Source organism: Rana temporaria, chromosome 2 (genome assembly GCF_905171775.1).
Source record: "Rana temporaria chromosome 2, aRanTem1.1, whole genome shotgun sequence".
Classification (NCBI taxonomy): domain Eukaryota; kingdom Metazoa; phylum Chordata; class Amphibia; order Anura; family Ranidae; genus Rana; species Rana temporaria.
The window spans coordinates 141,319,715-141,341,954 of NC_053490.1; the positions used below are offsets into that span (position 1 = coordinate 141,319,715).

The 22,240-nt window shown below is 46.6% G+C and overlaps 1 protein-coding gene across 3 annotated transcripts in view; it reads left to right on the plus strand.

The window, feature by feature from the left end:
- The first annotated feature begins 847 nt into the window (after nucleotides 1-847).
- The window catches only part of RCBTB2 (RCC1 and BTB domain containing protein 2), a 90,166-nt gene continuing 68,773 nt past the window's right edge, over nucleotides 848-22,240 (plus strand). For 2 of the 3 annotated variants that reach the window (XM_040341229.1, XM_040341231.1), the window contains exons 1-3: nucleotides 849-1,014; nucleotides 18,212-18,365; nucleotides 18,758-18,908. In XM_040341229.1, the coding sequence (XP_040197163.1) occupies nucleotides 18,243-18,365; nucleotides 18,758-18,908 (274 nt within the window). In that variant the 5' untranslated portion in view covers nucleotides 849-1,014; nucleotides 18,212-18,242. Of the gene's footprint in view, nucleotides 1,015-18,211; nucleotides 18,366-18,757; nucleotides 18,909-22,240 lie in introns of all 3 variants that reach the window. The other variant, XM_040341230.1, reaches the window with a different exon arrangement.

Genomic DNA, 22,240 nt, shown 5'->3' on the forward strand with positions numbered 1-22,240 from the left:
TTTCGGAAAGTCGTGACGCTCCTTATCCGCCGGGGGGAGTTTTTCTCAGGCACGTCAATCATATGGGCGAAGTCCCAGATGACATTGCGGCACTGCACAGGAACGCCCACTCCCTCAGGAGCGAGTACCCGGAAACAAGGAGGAAAATACCGATAATACCGTATGTACACCCCCCCCCCCCCAAAAAAAAAACGGCATACTGTACATGTTTAAGGTATACTGAATGTAATGTTATATACTTGTTTTTTGGGTGAACCTCCGCTTTAAGATCATTGGGCGGAAGTGTCGCTGGGCGTTTTGATGTCGCTTTCGCCCTGCAATGATATGGGGATGGGTGGGGACCATCTTTTATCTCAAAGAGGACCGCCCGCTGAAGAAGAGGGATACCGGGGTTATGGTAGCTAGCTGCTACCATAACAACAGTATTCCTCTTCAAAGTACCAACGTAATTATGCGGCAGGTTGGTCCGCAAGTGGTTAATAAATAAAAGCTGATCACTGGAAGCACCCCTGCCAGTGTTAAGTGGTTTGTCTCATCCATGTATACTAATCATCCTGATAGAGTGCTTGTTCTGTTGAAAAACAGGCTTGCTGGCGGGATCACTGGACGAAAATAGAAGAAAGAGAGCCTAAAAAATGAAACTAATGCAGCCATCACATGTAATAATTGGTAAGCTGCAATATAATGTTTGCTTTTGAGTTTAATACTGCTTAATGTAACTACCCCTCCTGACATGAAGGTGAATTGAAGTTTGCATTTCCTGCATTCTAAAATAAAGAAGAAAAAAAGACAGTTGCTGACAATGACAATGTCTTCTAACACAGCCCAGGCTCCTCCTCCCCGTGATGTCAGAGCAGTGCTGCCAGGCAGGGAGGAGGGAGAGCACTCGTGTTATTGATGTAACAGCAAGCATGAGAGGTTGTCTGCACTGCTGAACAAGGACTACCGACAAGCCGGTTGCTGTAAGAATGTAAACAAAAGGAATATCGTGGATAGGGACTGCTTAGGACGCTGGTAAGCCTGGCACTGCCTCTCACAGAGCACTATCAGTTTCCATGGTTGTTTGTGGGCACTTTATGGAAATGTAGTCATAGCTCCCAGTATAACATGATTACAAATGGCTGCATGCATTTAAATATAGACAGTATTACAGACAGATCTGTACAGTAATGTAGAGATATGATAATTGTGTCACCCTCATGGAGAATACACTTCCTATGTTGTTTTATAAGGAAAAGATCAATAACATCCTTTATAGCCAAGGGGACAGGAAGTTCCAGACGTAAGAAGCATACCAAGGAGGGTAAATATTGCACTTGTTGCCAATCTCATTAGTAGGAAAGAGACAGTAAAGCTGGCAGTTACTCCAAGAAAAGGTGGCAACCCTGACCGCATGCAATGTTTACAATTGTCATCACTCATTGACCTCAGCTTTTTCTCATCCAGGGAAAGTTGTGTGAATATGTCAATAGCAGCGGGCAGCCTTGATCTGCTAGTGTCACACAGGAAGCGACAACGAGACCAGTGCAGGAAAGAGGAGTAACAATGATGGCTGCAGAGACAGGGGGGTAGATTCAGATAGAATTTACGCCGGCGTATCCATAGATACGCCGCGTAAATTCAAATCTGCGCCGGCGTATCTACTTTCTGTATTCAGAAAGCTAGATACGCCGACATTTGCCTAAGATACGACTGGCATAAGTCTCTTACGCTGTCGTATCTTAGGGTGCATTCTGACGCTGGCCGCTAGGGGCGCTTCCGTTGTTGTCGGCGTAGAATATGCTAATTACCTAGATACGCCGATTCACAAACGTACGTACGCCCGTCGCAATGTATTTACGTCGTTTACGTTCGGGTTTTTCGGCGTAAGGTTGTTCCTGCTATTAGCAGGCACAGCCAATGTTAAGTATGGACGTCGTTCCCGCTTCGAAATTTTAATTTTTTACATCGTTTGCGTAAGTCGTTCAGCTATGACTAAGCATTAGTTGTTAATGCGATACGCGTCAGCTGTCTATCCCACTGTATGCTGTTGTGTGCTGTGCATTTTTTCCTTTTTACAATAAAGAGCACGTCTTTTTTCAACAAGACTTTTTGGAGTGCGGCTGTCCATCCATTCTCCCACCTGCTTAATTCTATGCATTGCCAGCACCCGTGTGATTCCTGAGTGGACATTGATTATCTGCCTGTGCTCACCTGGAGCGGCGGTCTCCCTACCTATCGTTCGCGAATAGGGCTGGACCTAATTTACATTCACGTCGAAACCAATACGTCGTTGCGCCGTACTTGAAAGCAATGCACACTGGGATATGTACATGGATGGCGCATGCGCCGTCTGTAAAAAACGTCAATCACGTCAGGTCATCATACATTTACATAAAACGCGCCCCCCCTTCCACATTTGAATTACGCGCGCTTACGCCGGCCCCATTTACGCTACGCCACCGCGACTTACGGAGCAAGTGCTTTGTGAATACAGCACTTGCTCCTGTAAGTTACGGCGGCGTAGCGTAAATACGATACGCTGCGCCGCCATATCATTGCGCGCCCCTACGTGAATCTACCCCAGGGATTTTATTACAACTGGAGAGTGCAAAATCTGGAGCAGCTGTATATGGTAGCCAATCAGCTTGTTCAATTAAGCTTTAACTTGGGTTCACACTGGTGCGATTTGACATGTCAAATTGGCGGCATTTGCCAGCAATGCCACCGTCTTAATCTTGATTTTCAAAAATAAATTTCTGTACTACTTTTTGTGATTTCGGGCTGCGATTCATATTGACCTCTGTCTGTGCATAGATGTCTCTGAAATCGGGACTGACAAGCGCGTTTGAAATCGTGCGAGTTCAGCTGACTTCTGGAGCGATATAAGAGACATCTGTGCACAGGTGTTTGTTCAAATCGCCCTCAAAGTCGCCAAAAGGAGTGAAGGAACTGCTTTTGGGAATCGGTGCAGCGCGGCAAAGTCAGCGTCACATCGATTCGGATGGCGCCGTTATGACATGTGTAAGGATGAGCTCTGGCGTGTTCGCATAGTACATGTGCAGAGCCCGCCAGGAAGTGTGCACGGCACTGCGCTAATCACAGTCAGGGAGACATTGTCCCGATGCTCGGCTGCAGGGATTGTGAAATATCTCCCTGGCTGTGATTAGCGCAGCGCCGTGCACACTTCCTGGCGGGCTCTGCACGTGTACTATGCGAACTTGCCAGAGCTCATCCTTAGACATGTGGTCTCAACAAAAAAAAAATGAACTGTAAGCAGATTGGTTTCTATGCAGAGTTGCACCAGATTTTGCGCTCTCCAGTTTTAGTAAATGAACCCCATAGTCGCACATGAGAGGGGGGAGTAATAGAAAGCGGCCAGCACACAGCAAGGGCCGGTTCACACCTGTATTGCACAAGAACACAACGCATGCTCCTGTGTGATTCCCGTGTGGTGCAAATTGCACCAAAACGCAGAAAAGGTAGTGCATGCACTACTTTCTTAAAAAAAAAAAAACGCTGCACCAAATCGCATTGGGTCTGCAGCACCATGTGATTTGGTGACTGCAAGTGCACAGCACCTGCGATCTGTGTTTCGGGGGCCATTAAAAATAAATTGGCTTCCACAACACAACACATCGCAAAGGCAGTGCGTTTTGAGCACTGGTGAGAAGCGGCCCTAGCACATGGAGATAAGGGCGAGAAGCAGTAAGATGCAGCACAGAACACAGACAGATGAAGCATACTTCTGTCTATGTTAGGGCACATTTAAACTTGCATTGCCCTCTGAAAAGTGATCCACGGTGGAACGCATTTCAGAGAGCATTTGACGGGCAGCAATGAGGCAGCAATATTGCCTTCTCACTGCATGTTTAAGCCTTGGTTCACACTGGTGCTATTTGCCGGCAATGGCACCTTCCTAATCGGTGCGACGCTGCATCTGTGGCGCTGCACCGATTTCAAAAAGTAGTTTCTGTACTACTTTTTGGCAATTTCGGCACGCGATTTACATTGACATCTGCAGAAACTGCACAGATGTCTCTGTAATCACGGCCGAAATCGGGACTGACCAGCAGGAGTGAAATCGCGTGAGTTCAAATAAACTCGCAAGGCTTCATTCCCGCAGCCGGTATGAACCTGGGCTTAAAGGGGTTGTAAAGGTTTGTTTTTTATTTTCTAAATAGGTTACGTTAAGCTAGTGCATTGTTGGTTCACTTACCTTTTCCTTCGATTTCCCTTCTAAATGATTTTTTTCTTTGTCTGAATTTCTCACTTCCTGTTCTTCCTCAGTAAGGTGTTCAGTAAGCTGTTCTAAATGACTTTCCACCGCTCGGATGATGGTGGAAAGCTTACTGAGGAGAAACAGGAAGTGAGAAATTCAAACAAAGAAAAAAAACATTTAGAAGGGAAATCGAAGGAAAAGGTAAGTGAACCAACAATGCACTAGCTTAACCCCTTAACGCCCGCCGCACGACTATTTACGTCCGCAAAATGGCACGGACAGGCAGATGGGCGTATATATACGTCCTTGCCTTCTAGCGGGTGGGGGGTCCGATCGGGGCCCCCTCCGCGGCGGGCGGATTCCCTAGGGGAGCGATCCGGGACGACGGCGCGGCTATTCGTTTATAGCCGCTCCGTCGCGATCGCTCCCCGGAGCTGAAGAACGGGGAGAGCCGTGTGTAAACATGGCTTCCCCGTGCTTCACTGTGGCGGTGTATCGATCGAGTCATCCCTTTTATAAGGGACACTCGATCGATGACGTCAGTCCTACAGCCACACCCCCCTACAGTTGTAAACACACACTAAGTGAACACTAACCCCTCCAGCGCCCCCTGTGGTTAACTCCCAAACTGCAACTGTCATTTTTACAATAAACAATGCAATTTAAATGCATTTTTTGCTGTGAAAATGACAATGGTCCCAAAAATGTGTCAAAATTGTCCGAAGTGTCCGCCATAATGTCGCAGTCACGAAAAAAAATCGCTGATCGCCGCCATTAGTAGTAAAAAAAAAAAATTATAAAAATGCAATAAAACTATCCCCTATTTTGTAATTGCTATAAATTTTGCGCAAACCAACCGATAAACGATTATTGCGATTTTTTTTTTTTTTTTACCAAAAATAGGTAGAAGAATACGTATTGGCCTAAACTGAGGGATATTTATTATAGCAAAAAGTAAAAAATATTGCATTTTTTTCAAAATTGTCGCTCTATTTTTGTTTATAGCGCAAAAAATAAAAACCGCAGAGGTGATCAAATACCACCAAAAGAAAGCTCTATTTGTGGGGAAAAAAGGACGCCAATTTTGTTTGGGAGCCACGCCGCACGATCGTGCAATTGTCTGTTAAAGCGACGCAGTGCCGAATCACAAAACCTGGCCTGGGCATTTAGCTGCAAAATGGTCCGGGGCTTAAGTGGTTAAAGGAACCCATTTAGAAAATAAAAGACGAACCTTTACAACCCCTTTAAGTCTTAAAATCCTGCACCATTATCCAATTGAATGGATCATGTTCAGTGGGTGGTATTGCCCATCAAACGTGATGGAGGCATAATTCTTTGCCATGCAGTGATGCAAAGTGCCGTAGCATCTGTCTGCTGCCTTTGCAGCTTATGGGGAACTTTATAGAATTTGTAAAACTCCACACTTCCTCTATGTTGAGCTTTTTTTCAAGGGTGTGAGAAAGTGAAAGTACAGCATGGCTGAACAAATCTAACGTCAAAAATTAACCCAGAGGTGACCAGGTGTGCTGCACTTTAAAAAGTTTTGCATGTTGCATCTTTTGGTGCAGTTTTTCAAAAGCACACCAAAAAGGCATCTTCCATTGTGAGTCAATAGGAAAACATCAAAAGCACATCAGTGTGAAAGGGCATTACTTTTGTGATCATTTTTTTTCCCCGTCGGCCCCCTCCTTAGCAACCAGCTGTATAGAGTGTGTTTGTTTTACAGTGCGTTTTTAAAGAAATAAAGCTGCAAAAAAAACGCTGGTTTAAAAACGCAAAATGCACTAAAAACCGCATCAAACACAGCCGGCATAGATGTGAATGCTGCAGTAAAGGGCCCTTAAATAGCTAAGTTGTTCCAAAAAAGGGTGTGAATGTGCTTACATTAGGAACTGTGGGTTTAGAGTGTTGTAAATTGCTACGAAAAGGAATAGATAAATAAACGTAAAGTGGATCTGAACTGAATAAAGATTTACTTGCTCTAAGGCTAGGTTCACATCTATGCGTGTTGTAATTGATGCGCTTGCTGACGCGTTTTGCGTTACGTTTTGTGTTGTTTTTTTTTTCAACACACTTTTTTTGATGTGTTTTGATTTTTTTTTTTTTTTTTTTCCCAATAGGAAAGTATGAGGCTGGGTTAACACTATTGTGAAATGGATGTTGATTTCACTGCATCCAATTCGTATGTCAGGAGATTGTGACCTGCACTCTATGGAGCTGGTTCACACATCTCCAGAGCGGCTCCGGTGCGAATTTCACAGAAGTCCTATGCGTCTTCTGGTCCATTTTAGGGCTGAAATCGGACCTAAAATGGTGAACAGGGATTCCCCGGACCCCCTGTTGTGAGCCGCTCCGTGCTTCAGTGTAAACCCAGCATAACAGTTCTGTTCATGGAATGCATGTACTATGATGCGACTTTACACTTTCTGGCACACAAGTCACATCAAAGTATTGCAGGAACCTTTCAAGTGTCCAAAGTCGCATGTTGGGGTTAAGGTTAAAGGTTAGCATTCCATAGTCAGGTTGAAAAAAGACAAAGTCCATCTAGTTCAACCAAAAAAATATATAATTATTAGGGTTGTCCCGATACCACTTTTTTAGGACTGAGTACAAGTACCGATACTTTTTTTCAAGTAGTCGCCGATACCGATACTTTTTTTTAAATGTGTCCCCAAATGCAGCCATTGTCCCCCCCCATATACAGCCATTGTCCCCCCACATATATGCAGCCATTGTCTCCCCCATATACAGCCATTGTCTCCCATATGCAGCCATTGTCTCCCCCATATCCAGCCATTGTCTCCCATATACAGCCATTGTCTCCCATATGCAGACATTGTCCCCCATATACAGCCATCGTCTCCCCCATATACAGCCATTGTCCCCCATATGCAGCCATTGTCCCCCATATGCAGCCATTGTCCCCCATATGCAGCCATTGTCCCCCATATGCAGCCATTGTCCCCCATATGCAGCCATTGTCCCCCATATGCAGACATTGTCCCCCATATACAGCCATCGTCTCCCCCATATACAGCCATTGTCCCCCATATGCAGCCATTGTCTCCCATATACAGCCATTGTCTCCCATATGCAGACATTGTCCCCCATATACAGCCATCGTCTCCCCCATATACAGCCATTGTCCCCCATATGCAGCCATTGTCCCCCATATGCAGCCATTGTCCCCCATATGCAGCCATTGTCCCCCATATGCAGCCATTGTCCCCCCCATATACAGCCGTTGTCCCCCATATACAGCCGTTGTCCCCCATATACAGCCGTTGTCCCCCATATGCAGCCGTTGTCCCCCATATGCAGCCGTTGTCCCCCATATGCAGACGTTGTCCCCCATATGCAGACGTTGTCCCCCATATGCAGACGTTGTCCCCATATGCAGACGTTGTCCCCCATATGCAGACGTTGTCCCCCATATGCAGACGTTGTCCCCCATATGCAGACGTTGTCCCCCATATGCAGACGTCGTCCCCCATATGCAGACGTTGTCCCCCATATGCAGACGTTGTCCCCCATATGCAGACGTTGTCCCCCATATGCAGACGTTGTCCCCCATATGCAGACGTTGTCCCCCATATGCAGACGTTGTCCCCCATATGCAGACGTTGTCCCCCATATGCAGACGTTGTCCCCCATATGCAGACATTGTCCCCCATATGCAGACAGTGTCCCCCCCATATACAGCCATTGTCTCCCATATGCAGCCACCGTCTCCCCCATATACAGCCATTGTCCCCCATATACAGCCATTGTCCCCCATATACAGCCATTGTCCCCCATATACAGCCATTGTCTCCCATATACAGCCATTGTCCCCCATATACAGCCATTGTCCCCCATATGCAGACATTGTCCCCCATATACAGCCATTGTCCCCCATATACAGCCATTGTCCCCCATATACAGCCATTGTCCCCCATATGCAGACAGTGTCCCCCCCATATGCAGACAGTGTCCCCCCCATATGCAGACAGTGTCCCCCCCATATACAGCCATTGTCTCCCATATGCAGCCATTGTCCCCCATATGCAGCCATTGTCCCCCATATACAGCCATTGTCCCCCATATACAGCCATTGTCCCCCATATACAGCCATTGTCCCCCATATACAGCCATTGTCCCCCATATGCAGACATTGTCCCCCATATACAGCCATTGTCCCCCATATGCAGACAGTGTCCCCCCCATATACAGCCATTGTCTCCCATATGCAGCCATCGTCCCCCATATGCAGCCATCGTCCCCCATATGCAGCCATCGTCCCCCATATGCAGCCATCGTCCCCCATATGCAGCCATCGTCCCCCATATGCAGCCATCGTCCCCCATATGCAGCCATCGTCCCCCATATGCAGCCATCGTCCCCCATATGCAGCCATCGTCCCCCATATGCAGCCATCGTCCCCCATATGCAGACATTGTCCCCCATATACAGCCATTGTCCCCCATATGCAGACAGTGTCCCCCCCCCATATACAGCCATTGTCTCCCATATGCAGCCATCGTCTCCCATATGCAGCCATCGTCTCCCATATGCAGCCATCGTCTCCCATATGCAGCCATCGTCTCCCATATGCAGCCATCGTCTCCCATATGCAGCCATCGTCTCCCATATGCAGCCATCGTCTCCCATATGCAGCCATCGTCTCCCATATACAGCCATTGTCCCCCATATGCAGACAGTGTCCCCCCCCATATACAGCCATTGTCCCCCATATACAGCCATTGTCCCCCATATACAGCCATTGTCCCCCATATACAGCCATTGTCCCCCATATACAGCCATTGTCCCCCATATGCAGACATTGTCCCCCATATACAGCCATTGTCCCCCATATGCAGACAGTGTCCCCCCCATATACAGCCATTGTCTCCCATATACAGCCATTGTCTCCCATATGCAGCCATCGTCTCCCATATGCAGACATTGTCCCCCATATGCAGCCATCGTCCCCCATATGCAGCCATCGTCTCCCCCATATCCAGCGATGTCCCCCTTACCTGTGTCCCGCTGCCGCCGAGCGCCGACTGGTAATACGCGCGGGAACATAACAGCTAAAGCTGTAATGATTCGCGCTACGTATAGACACTCCCCCTTGCTCGGGATTGGACAGTTCACCCGAGCAAGGGGGAGTGTCTATGCGCGATGCGAATCATTACAGCTATTCAAAGCTGTAATGTTCCCGGCGTATTACACAGTCGGCGGCAGCGGGGATGCGGCGGATCGCGGCGGATTGCGGCTTCGGTGGCGGCGACGGGGGTGGCAAGTATTCTATTTGTGTATCGGGGCGGGGTATCGGCGTCTGAGTACCGCCGAAAAAACTCGGAATCGGTCCCGATACCGATACTAGTATCGGTATCGGGACAACCCTAATAATTATAAAATCCCATATACACAATCCTTCACCCACAGTTTTTCTTCATCAACAAAATTGAAAGAATCCGGGAAAGCATCTTGCAAAACAATACCCCCCTCAACCCCACCGTCAATCAACCACAAAACACCCACGGAAACGCTCTACAATCAACAAAGTTCACTCTGGAACCGATCTCCATCGATACCACAAAAAATATCATTGGTGCTTTGCGGAACAGCACATCGCCCAATGATATCATCCCCACCAAACTGCTGAAGGAATGTGCCGACATCCTGGCACCACCCATCACACAGCTTATAAACCAGTCATTTAAGGAAGGCACAGTGCCATCCCTGTTGAAAGAGGGCACAATCCAGCCCATCTTGAAAAAACCTAACCTGGATCCCAAGGACCCAACTCACCGCCGTCCCATAACAGGCCTAAATGTTCTCTCCAAGATAATGGAGAAAGTAGTGGTACAACAGCTGCAACAGCATCTAGATACCCACAATCTACTGGATCCATTACAATCAGGCTTCCGTCCCGGACACGGGACAGAAACGGCCTTACTCAAAATATGGGACGATGCCCTCGAGGCCGCAGACGAAGGAGAATCTTGTCTCCTGGTTCTGCTGGACCTAAGCGCAGCCTTTGACACGGTTGACCACAAACTGTTACTGATGCGACTAGCCAAGGTAGCAGAAGTCGCAGAAGGTGATTTACCATGGTTTTCTTCCTTTCTTGAAAACCGATCACAAACAGTTAAATTGGGTTCTTTCACGTCGGAAAAGCGCACGGTCTCATGTGGAGTCCCCCAAGGATCCCCCCTGTCACCGGTGCTTTTCAACATCTATCTTCGCCCTCTCTTTGATATTATCAGTAGCCAAGAACTACTCTATCACTCTTATGCAGACGATACGCAACTGTATTTTCGCATCTGCAACAAAAAGGATCATCATCCCAGTTTAGAGAAATGTCTCTCTTTGATAGAAAACTGGATGACAAAGAGTTATCTTAAACTCAACAGTTCAAAAACAGAACTCCTTATGTTTCACGCCAGCCGAAAGAGTCAACTGGCAACAACCTGGACACCCCCGCCCATTCTGGGCCAAATCATCACCCCTAGCTCCAAAGTCAAAAGTCTCGGGGTCATCTTCGACACCTTCATGACATTGGACGCACAAATAGGGTCAGTAGTCAGCGGAGCGCACCATCTGTTGCGCCTACTACGCAGACTTATTCCATTTATCCCCAAAGAAGACGTAGCAGTCGTGGTGGGAACAATCGCGAATTCCAGACTGGACTATGCTAACGCCTAGGGTTGTCCCGATACCGATACTAGTATCGGTATCGGGACCGATACCAAGTATTTGCGGGAGTACTCGTACTCGCGCAAATACTCCCGATGCCAGAATAGAATACTTTTTTTTTTTTTTTTTTCCCGAGTGCGGGTGGAGAGGGGGTGGAATGCAGGCGGAGAGGGGGCGGAGAGCGGAGCAGAGCAGTCCTCGTATGGGGGAGAGGAGAGCTGCTGCCGCCTTAGACAAAGCCGAGTCAATCCCCCTCCCCTCCCCCAGCCGCTGCCGACATCTACTGTAGTTACTATGCGCGGGGGGAACACAACAGCTGACATTTGCATTTGAATAGCTGGGTGTTCCCCCGCCGTCATGTATAGCCCCTTCCCCTTGCCCGGGCACTTTGATACGACGGGTGAGCTGTCTATCAAATTTCTCGGCAAGGGGGAGGGGCTATACATGACGGCGGGGGAACACCCAGCTATTCAAATGCAAATGTCAGCTGTTGTGTTCCCCTAGCTGGAAGTAGTGAGAGAAGAGGAGAGCCTGGGCTGGATTGTCTGTGGATGGTTGGGGATCGGGGGTTCTGCTGCATACATTGTGCAACTATGTCACCCTAATACTACCAGGAGGAGGAATGGGTCACATTGCGGGATCACTGCTGCTGCTATCACTGACTGTCCTCCACACACAAGGTATGGCTAAGGAGCCTGGACTCAAGAGCTAGCAATCTGATGCTGGGTGACCGTTGTGCTGATGTTGTAACATGTCTGTGGGACATGAACCTTGAGCTGAGGAGGAGGATGAGCAACATTGTAGAAGTTTGATGGAAGATTTGGAAACATTTTCTAGTTGTTTGTAAATAAGTTATAAAGTGGCAACATCTCATCCAGCACTGTGTGAGATGGGGAGAGGGGGCACACTGCGACCTGGAGAAAGGGGGCACACTGCGACCTGGAGAGAGGGGGCACACTGCGACCTGGAGAGAGGGGGCACACTGCGACCTGGAGAGAGGGGGCACACTGCGACCTGGAGAGAGGGGGCACACTGCGACCTGGAGAGAGGGGGCACACTGCGACCTGGAGAGAGGGGGCACACTGCGACCTGGAGAGAGGGGGCACACTGCGACCTGGAGAGAGGGGGCACACTGCGACCTGGAGAGAGGGGGCACACTGCGACCTGGAGAGAGGGGGCACACTGCGACCTGGAGAGAGGGGGCACACTGCGACCTGGAGAGAGGGGGCACACTGCGACCTGGAGAGAGGGGGCACACTGCGACCTGGAGAGAGGGGGCACACTGCGACCTGGAGAGAGGGGGCACACTGCGACCTGGAGAGAGGGGGCACACTGCGACCTGGAGAGAGGGGGCACACTGCGACCTGGAGAGAGGGGGCACACTGCGACCTGGAGAGAGGGGACACACTGCGACCTGGAGAGAGGGGACACACTGCGACCTGGAGAGGGGGGGCACACTGCGACCTGGAGAGAGGGGGCACACTGCGACCTGGAGAAAGGGGGCACACTGCCCCTTGCCGAGAAACTTTGATAGACAGGTCACCCGTCGTATCAAAGTGCCCGGGCAAGGGGGAGGGGCTATACATGACGGCGCGGCAGGGGAACACCCAGCTATTCAAATGCAAATGTCAGCTGTTGTGTTCCCCTAGTGCATAGTAACTAGATGTCGGCAGCGGCGGGGGGAGGGGATTGACTTGGCTTTGTCTTAGGGGACACAAGGCTGCATTAGGGACATGGCTGAATTCAGGGAGATGGATGAATTTAGGGACATGGCTGCATTAAGGGACATGGCTGAATTAAGGGACATAAGGAACATGGCTGAATTTAGGGACATGGCTGAATTTAGGGACATGGCTGAATTAAGGGAGATGGATGAATTTAGGGACATGGCTGCATTAAGGGACATGGCTGAATTAAGGGACATAAGGAACATGGCTGAATTTAGGGACATGGCTGAATTTAGGGACATGGCTGAATTAAGGGACATGGCTGAATTAAGGGACACAAGGCTGAATTTAGGGACATGGCTGAATTAAGGGACATGGCTGAATTAAGGGACACAAGGCTGAATTTAGGGACACAAGGCTGAATTTAGGGACATGGCTGAATTTAGGGACATGGCTGAATTAAGGGACATGGCTGAATTAAGGGACACAAGGCTGCATTAGGGACATGGCTGAATTTAGGGACATGGCTGAATTTAGGGACATGGCTGAATTTAGGGACATGGCTGAATTAAGGGACAAGGCTGCATTTGGGGACACAAGGCTGCATTTGGGGACACGTGGCTGCATTTAAAAAAAAGTATCGGTATTCGGTATCGGCGAGTACATGAAAAAAAGTATCGGTACTTGTACTCGGTCCTAAAAAAGTGGTATCGGGACAACCCTACTAACGCCCTGTACCTCGGACTCCCAAAGTACCAAATCTCCCGTCTGCAAGTCGTTCAGAATACGGCCGCCAGACTGGTGACTGGGGAAAAAAAATGGGAATCAATCTCACCTTCGTTGAGAACCCTTCACTGGCTGCCAGTAAAAGACAGAATTGCATTTAAAGCACTCTGCCTGACACATAAGTGCATCCATGGAAGGCTCCGCAATATCTTTGCGACAAGATAGAACCTCACAATTCGAATCGCGTTCTGCGATCCACCGACCAAAATCTGGTCAGGGTACCAAAAACCAAATACAAGTCCAAAGGAGAAAGAAGGTTTGCTTTTCAGGGTCCTAGACTATGGAACGCTTTACCAACCAGCATTCGCTTGGAGGAAAACCACCTGACTTTCAGAAGACAGATCAAAACTCTGCTCTTTTGATGTCATGAGACACGAACAACTAGCGCCCAGAAGCGATTCAGTTCGCATGCGCCGCGCTTTATAAGTTTTTCATTCATTCATTCATTCATTCATTCACAGTTGATCCAGAAGAAGGTGAAAAACCCCAGCAAAGAATGCTCCAATTTGCTACAGCAAGGGAAAATTCTCCTTCCTGATTCCCCGAGAGGCAATCACATATTCCTTGGATCAACTTTACCTATAAATGTTAGTACCCAGTTATATTATTATTATTATTACTGTATTTATCGGCGTATACGTGCACTTTATTTGCCCTTAAAATCAGGGCAAAATCGTGGGTGCGCGATATACGCCGATACTCGCTTCCCGCACTGTGTTTGAACGCGGCCGCCGACATATATTGAGCGCAGTACACTCGGCCATGCTCGGCACCCCTCGCGGTTATGCGAGAGGAGCCGAGTGTGGCCGAGTGTACTGCGCTCGGTATATGTCGGTGGCGGCGTTCAAACACAGCGCGGGAAGCAGGGATCGGCTCAGAGACCAGCGCGGGAGAAGCGGGGAGGACACCACGAAGGCCGCACCACACCAAAACTGTAAGTAATACAAAAAAAAAATTCACGTCCAGATTAGGGGTGCGCGCTATACGCCGGTGCGCGCAATAGGCCGATAAATACGGTATTTACATTTAGGAAAGAAATCGGGTTTTTTTTAAAGCAATCTTCTGAGCTGGCCAGAACCACCTCTGGAGGGAGTCTATTCCACATTTTCACAGCTTTTACTGTGAAGAAACACTTTCGCATTTGAAGATTTAATATTTTTTTCCTCTTAAAGAGTGCCCCCTTGTCCTCTATAATGACCTTAAAGTGAATAACTCAAGGCAGGCTGCATCCACAGGCACTGGTGAGGCAGCTGGGCACTGGTGAGGCTGCATATGACGGGCACTGGTGAGGCTGCATGTGATGGGCACTGGTGAGGCTGCATTGATCTCTTGTATCATGTCTGCTAGAGGTGCACTGAATGGAAATTTTGCTAATACTATTGGCAGTGTTTTTATGTTTAAGTAAGAGACTGCAGACATGAAACAAGTGATGGTAAGAGACTGAGTACATGATACAAGAGATGGTTTGTGACTGAGAACATGATACAAGGGATGGTTAGAGACTGCAGACTGCATTTTTCTTGACCTTTCTTGCACTTAAGGTGCCAACAATAACGTCATATTAATTTAAAGCATCTACCTGCTTATTCTTCATTTCATTCTGTGGCTCTTTGCTTCCTCCACCTCTTCTGATGCTTGTTTAATATTCCCCTATCAGTTTTCAGATCACCAGTCATCCGTGGGACAGCTGTTACGTCAGGGGACAAAGTCCTGTACCAAGATGACATTATAGAACAAGGCACGTTAAAACTGGCCATATATGAATCGAAATTAGCCTGGTTCAGCATGGACCAGCGGAATTTTTATCCTTCTATGGCCGTTCCCCTTCCACAAAAGTCAGTCCAATGATTGACTTTTCCTTAGGCTGGCTTGTTGGAAAATTGACAGGCACCTGCTTCCACTTCTGTTCTTGTCAGCTAGGCGACCAAAATCGGAGGCTCTCCCTCCCGAATTCTTCTGGGACATATGACTGGTCCTTGAAGCCGCAAGCTGTCACAGCCGGCTGCCCTTAGTAGAGATGCCGGCGTCGCCGAGGGAGGACAGGGGGAGAACACGGTTGCGGCGAGTACACCACTGGACTATGGGACACGTTAGTGGCTGTTTAACTGCTTGCCGACCGCCTCCTGTAGATATGCGTCAGCAGAATGGCACGGCTGCGCAAAGCAACGTACCTGTACGTTGCTGTGAATTTGCCGCCATGTGGGGACACGCACGCCACTGCCGCATGCTCTGTGACCGCGCCTGCGGTATTCGTGGACTCAATGTCCGCTGGTGTCCCGCGATCATGTCATTGGGAGATGCCATTGTGAACAGGGCATTTCTCTGTTCTGCCTAGTGACAGGACAGTGATCTACTGCTCCCTGTCATCAGGAGCAGTGATCAGTGTCGTGTCAGTTAGCCCAGCCCCCACAAAGTTAGAATCATTGCCTAAGACACACTTAACCCCTTCCTCGCCCCCTAGTGGTTAACCCCTTCCCTGCCAGTGTCATTTACACAGTAATCGGTGCATTTTTCGACCACTGATCGCTGTATAAATTACAATGGTCCACCATAATGTTGCAGTGACGATAAAAATCGCTGATTGCCGCCATTACTAATAAAAATGCCATAAAACTATCCCCTACTTTGTAGACACTATAACTTTTGCGCAAACCAATGAATATACGCTTATTGTGATTTTATCGGCCTAAACTGAGAATTTGTTATTTATTTTTTATATACCGGTATATATTTTTGGGGGATATTTTATTTTAGCAAAAAGTAAACAATATTGCTTTTTTTTTTGTTTATAGCGCAAAAAATTAAAACTGCAGAGGTGATCAAATACCACCAAAAAAAATCTCTATTTTTGAGGGGAAAAAGGACGTCAATTTTGTTTGGGTACCACGTCGCACGACTGCACAATTATCAGTTAAAGCGACACAGTGCCGAATCGCAAAAAGTGCTCTGGTCGGGAAGGGGTAAATTCTTCCTGGGCTGAAGTGGTTAATAAAAGTATGCAGCTACACTTATTGTAGCTGCTGACATTTAATAAACAAACAAATGACTGGAACTCTGCGTTAACTTTTTGGGTCCTGCTTCCACAGTTCAGATACTCTTTAACATTTATGAATCAGACAGCATTGAATCTCCAGCATTACAGATAGTACTTTACAGATAAAATAACAGTTTTTTCTTTGTTGGATGCATTATTAAACAACTGGGCTTACTCAATAAGGTGAAGAACAAGTTGAAGTTTGCCTAATGTGGTAACCAAGAAGAGATGCATTTTTTTTTATTTTTATTTTTACTTCTCTCAAGGGTGAAATCTCCCTTTTGGTAATGATTGGATATACATTTTAGACCAAATAAATGAAGGGCTAAATTGAAATTAAAAACATAGAGATTTTTATCTGCAATTAATCAGTATTGGTTGGCGTTTATAGGGGTTAAACATTAAAGAGGTTAAAGATTTTACTAAAAGATATGAAAAAAGTTGCAAAGATGGAAGGATCAGTAACTGCAGCTGAAACCTTTTACATTCGGGATTCTATCTCTGATAATTAGGCTGGGTTCACACTACGGTTTTCCCGTCCGTCAGCCGCATACGATTTATATGGAAAACCGTATGCGGCTGAAACGGACGGGAACGTATGGAACCGCACATATGTGCGTTTTCCATTGACATTAATGTTAAAGGAAAACGTATGCGTTTGCCATACTGTTTTAAGAACGGCCGCAAAACCGTGGTTGAACACGGTTTTGTGTACGTTTTAAAAAACGTTTTGCCAGCAAATCGTACGCACCCGGATGCATCTGAGTGCATACGATTTGCAATGCATTGTCTATCTATACGTTTTCCCGTCCGGGCCCGTACGTTTTCAATACTGAAATCGTATGCGGCTGACGGACGGGAAAACCGTAGTGTGAACCCAGCCTTACAGAGCTTGACATATGTAAATATTGTTTACTAAACAAACCTGTAAAAGAAAAATAAATCAACAAAGGCTATTTATTAAAGGGGTTGTAAAGGTAATTCCCCCCCCCCCCCCCCCTAAATAGCTTCCTTTACCTTAGTGCAGTCCTCCTTCACTTACCTCATCCTTCCATTTTGCTTTTAAATGTCCTTATTTCTTCTGAGAAATCCTGACTTCCTGTTCTTCTGTCTGTAACTACACACAGTAATGCAAGGCTTTCTCCCTGGTGTGGAGAAAGCCTCTTGAGGGGGGAGGGGGCGAGCAGGAGTGTCAGGATGCCCACTAACACACAGCTCCTTTCTCTATCTGCAAAGTAGTGTCCTGACTTGCCTGCTCGCCCCTCCCCTCTCAAGAGGCTTTCTCCACACCAGGGAGAAAGCCTTGCATTACTGTGTGTAGTTACAGACCGAAGAACAGGAAGTGAGGATTTCTCAGAAGAAATAAGGGCATTTAAAAGCAAAATGGAAGGATGAGGTAAGTGAAGGAGGACTGCACTAAGGTATTTAGAGATTTTTTTTTTTTTACCTTTAAAACCCCTTTAATTTATTGTTGGATAAATGGCTGTTTGTTGTCTTTTTTTTTTTTTGTCAAGGCCAGAATACATGCCTATTTTTAAACAATAAAATCGGCACAACACAAGGCGTCATAGTGGAGGACACAATGGATATTCTATCTACTTTCCTGCAGTTTTATAAAACTCTATATACCTATCATTTATAAAACTCTATACATCTCATGTCATAGTGGCGGACACACTATCTTCTTTCTGGCAATTTTATAAAACTTTATGTACATTTTAAATGCATATGGGGAAGCGATGAGCTTATATCTCTTGTCCATTAGGTTCGATAGACTGGCAGTAGACCAAAAACCCAGAGATTCAGCTATGTTTGTAACCTGCATTTATGTGTTTTCAGACAGAAGTTCTAGCTTTCATCCATACTGACAATGGTAGATGTGGGAAAATGGCCAATTTTCGCACTTTGCCCTCAAAAGGACCTGAAATCCATCCAACAGGCTTGTGTGTTTGGTTCTGGAAATGAGGTCTTGTACATCACAAGAAACAATGAGGTACGTTTATGTATTTAAGCCTATTGTCTTTCTTTGGTGACCTGGTACTATCAAGTTTTGGAAGCTACTGTATGTCCCTATCTATGACCAGTTCAAAACAAGAATCTTGTAATGCAGTTTCCAATTTTATGAAAAAATGAATCTCTTGTGAAAAATTATTTATTTTCTGTGATGAAAAGCAACTAGCCTTTTTGGAAGGAAACTTTTAGTAATGGCAGCCTTTATTTCTCATGCTGAAGACAGGGATGGACTAGTGAAATGAAGGGATTAACAAAATGAGTGTTTTATAAATATATTTGTACAGTACGCCTATATCTATAGCAGATGAATAGCGTAACATGCAGATTTTTGTTTGTTGGTGTGAATTTTATTTGCAGTTGTGTGTTTTGCAGGTTTTCGTGATGGGGACAAACAGCAGTGGCTGTCTAGGGACTGGAGATGCTCAGAGTACCATTGAACCAAGGTGTCTTCCCATGCTCTCTGGAAAGAAGATAGTCAGCCTCAGCTGTGGAAGTGGGCCACACGTAGTCATTGTTACTTTTGGTATGTAGAACACATTTTAATTTGTTAGAGGGGTTGGCGGGCCTGATGTATTGCATCAGCTACAAATCCTGCCACCTAGGGCCCAGATTCACGTAGGAGAGCGCATCTTTGTGCGGGCGTAACGTATGCTATTTACGTTATGCCTCCGCAACTTTGACAGGCAAGTGCTGTATTCTCAAAGCAAAGTTGCGGCGGCGTAGCGTAAATAGGCCGGCGTAAGCCCGCCTAATTCAAATGTGGAAGATGTGGCCGTGTGTTATGCAAATTTAATGTGACCCCCACGTAAATGACGCTTTTTACGAACGGCACATGCGCCGTCCGTCAAAGTATCCCAGTGCGCATGCTCCAAACTAACCCGCAAAAAGCCAATGCTTTCGACGTGAACGTAAATGACGCCCAGCCCTATTCGCGAACGACTTGCGCAAACGACGTAAAGCGTGAAAAATTTGACGCTGTTCCGACGTCCATACCTAACATTGGTACGCTTCATCTAGGCCTCATAGAGCAGGGGTAAGTTTACGCCGGAAAAAGCCTTACGTAAACGGCGTATCTGGACTGCGACGGCCGGGCGTACGTTCGTGATTCGGCGTATCTAGCTGATTTACATATTTCTAGGCGTAAATATGCAGTTAAGATACGACGGTGTAGGAGACTTACGCTGGTCGTATCTTATACAAATTCTGGCGTATCTGATTCTTTGAATCGGGCGCCAGGATACGACGCCTCAGACTCAGAGATACGACGGCGTATCTCCTACGTGAATCTGGGCCTAGATGTTTTCCTCTATAGCACTATCATATATGTATAGATGACTCTTATTCAGCTTGTGGACTGAACGAGAGAAATCAAATCTTGCTAAACAGCGGATGAATAGATTTTTTTTTTTTCCTCCCAGCTATTGAATTCTGTCAGCTGGTACCTGCGGCTGTCAGAATTTCAGAAGAGCGACTGCATCTGACTGGATGCAGCTGCTGTTCAGCCAACAATGCTCCTCCTTTCCCATAAGGAGGAGGAGACTGGCCTGATGATTTGAATGTTAGCCATTTTAGGCTTTTAAAAGTAATTGTCCTGTCTGTGACCAAGCTTTGCTATGAGGTCACAAATTATTTTCTGACCTTCCTCTGTACACCCTTAATTCAACTTGTTCTGGCACTGGCCTCCAGAACTCAGTTTGGATTCATGGGACACCAGGATTTTGTTCCCACCAAAACCGGTACAGTTAGCAGCAGTGGCTCACACTTTTGTCACACTTGTGATCCAGCCCTATACTCCTGGGGGGCCTTGCTGCCCCCTGTACACCTGGATAGGGGGCAGCATATAGAGGAACCCAGATCCCCTCCAAATCTGTACTTTTCTCACGTAGGGCAAGGCAACTGGTTCACTTAACTAACGCTCTTGTTTGCTGCATGTACTTGCTTTTTTTTTTTTCACTCGCCCACCAATTTGGCCACAGGATGTGTAGAAAGGAAGACAAAGTTGTACAGTAGAGTTGCTGCTCTTGCCCCAATGTGACAGCACTGGGTACCTGAGTGTTCAGGCATCTACCAGCAATCACGTTAGGAAAGGGAGTAAGTCCCCTGTTCGCCTATACTTGGAGTACCAAGTCTTTTTCTTCACTCCTGGCATCTTAACAGGGCAGTGTGTGAGTGAACAAAGGGTATGTGTAGTGGGTAAGGATGGCAGTTACCTGACCCTGGTGCCTTGCAATGCATGGGCAAAGCACAGGTTTACTTTTAGCTGACTGAGAAGGCTTTCATGTAACTCTAGGAACATATCTGATTGCCATTGAATGGGTAAAAAATATAAAAAGTTACAACTGGGTCATATGTGTGGTAAGCATATAGTACACGCTATTCTATGGCCTTTCCTAGTGAAAGTATTTGAGTAGCTCAAAGCTCCCGAAATACTGAACATTGAAAATCTCATCGTTTTCATTTATGGCCATTCACACCTGAGCGTAGTGTCGCTTAAAATTTGTAGCTCAAAAAAGTACACAGTCGTCTTTTAAGCTACAAGTTGTAAGCATTTTTGATCCCAATAAACTTCAATGGGAACCTCAAACGTGTAAAAAACTGCATGGAAGAGCAAACGTACAGTGGGGATCGAAAGTTTGGGCACCCCAGGTAAAATTTGTATTAACCACTTAAGCCCCGGACCAATATGCTGCTAAATGCCCAAAGGCGTTTTTACAATTCAGCACTGCGTCGCTTTAACAGAAAATTGCGCGGTCGTGCGACGTGGCTCCCAAACAAAATTGGCGTCCTTTTTTCCCCACAAATAGAGCTTTCTTTTGGTGGTATTTGATCACCTCTGCGGTTTTTATTTTTTGCGCTATAAAAAAAAATAGAGCGACAATTTTGAAAAAAATGCAATATTCTTTACTTTTTGCTATAATAAATATCCCCCAAAAACATATAGAAAAACTTTTTTTTTCCTCAGTTTAGGCCGATACATATTCTTCTACCTATTTTTGGTAAAAAAAAATCGCAATAAGTGTTTATCGATTGGTTTGCGCAAAATTTATAGCGTTTACAAAATAGGGGATAGTTTTTTTGCATTTTTATTATTTTTTTTTTTTTTTTACTACTATTGGCGGCGATCAGCGATTTTTTTTTTCGTGACTGCGACATTATGGCGGACACTTCGGACAATTTTGACACATTTTTGGGACCATTGTCATTTTCACAGCAAAAAATGCATTTAAATTGCATTGTTTATTGTGAAAATGACAGTTGCAGTTTGGGAGTTAACCACAGGGGGCGCTGTAGGAGTTAGGGTTCACCTAGTGTGTGTTTACAACTGTAGGGGGGTGTGGCTGTAGGACTGACGTCATCGATCGAGTCTCCCTATAAAAGGGATCACTCGATCGATACGCCGCCACAGTGAAGCACTGGGAAGCCGTGTTTACACACGGCTCTCCCCGTTCTTCAGCTCCGGGGAGCGATCCCGGATCGCTCCGGGGAGCGATCCCGGATCGCTCCCCGCGGGAATCCGCACGCAGCAGGGGGGGTCCCGATCGGACCCCCCACCCGCTAGAAGGCAAGGACGTATATATACGCCCTTCTGCCTGTCCGTGCCATTTTGCGGACGTAAATAGTCGTGCGGCGGGCGTTAAGTGGTTAATGTGCATAACGAAGCCAAGGAAAGATGGAAAAATCTCCAAAAGGCATCAAATTACAGATTAGACATCCTTATAATATGTCAAAAAAAGTTGATTTTATTTCCATCATTTACACTTTCAAAATGACAGAAAACAAAAAATGGCGTCTGCAAAAGTTTGGGCACCCTGCAGAATTTATAGCATGCACTGCCCCCGTTGCAAAGCTGAGACC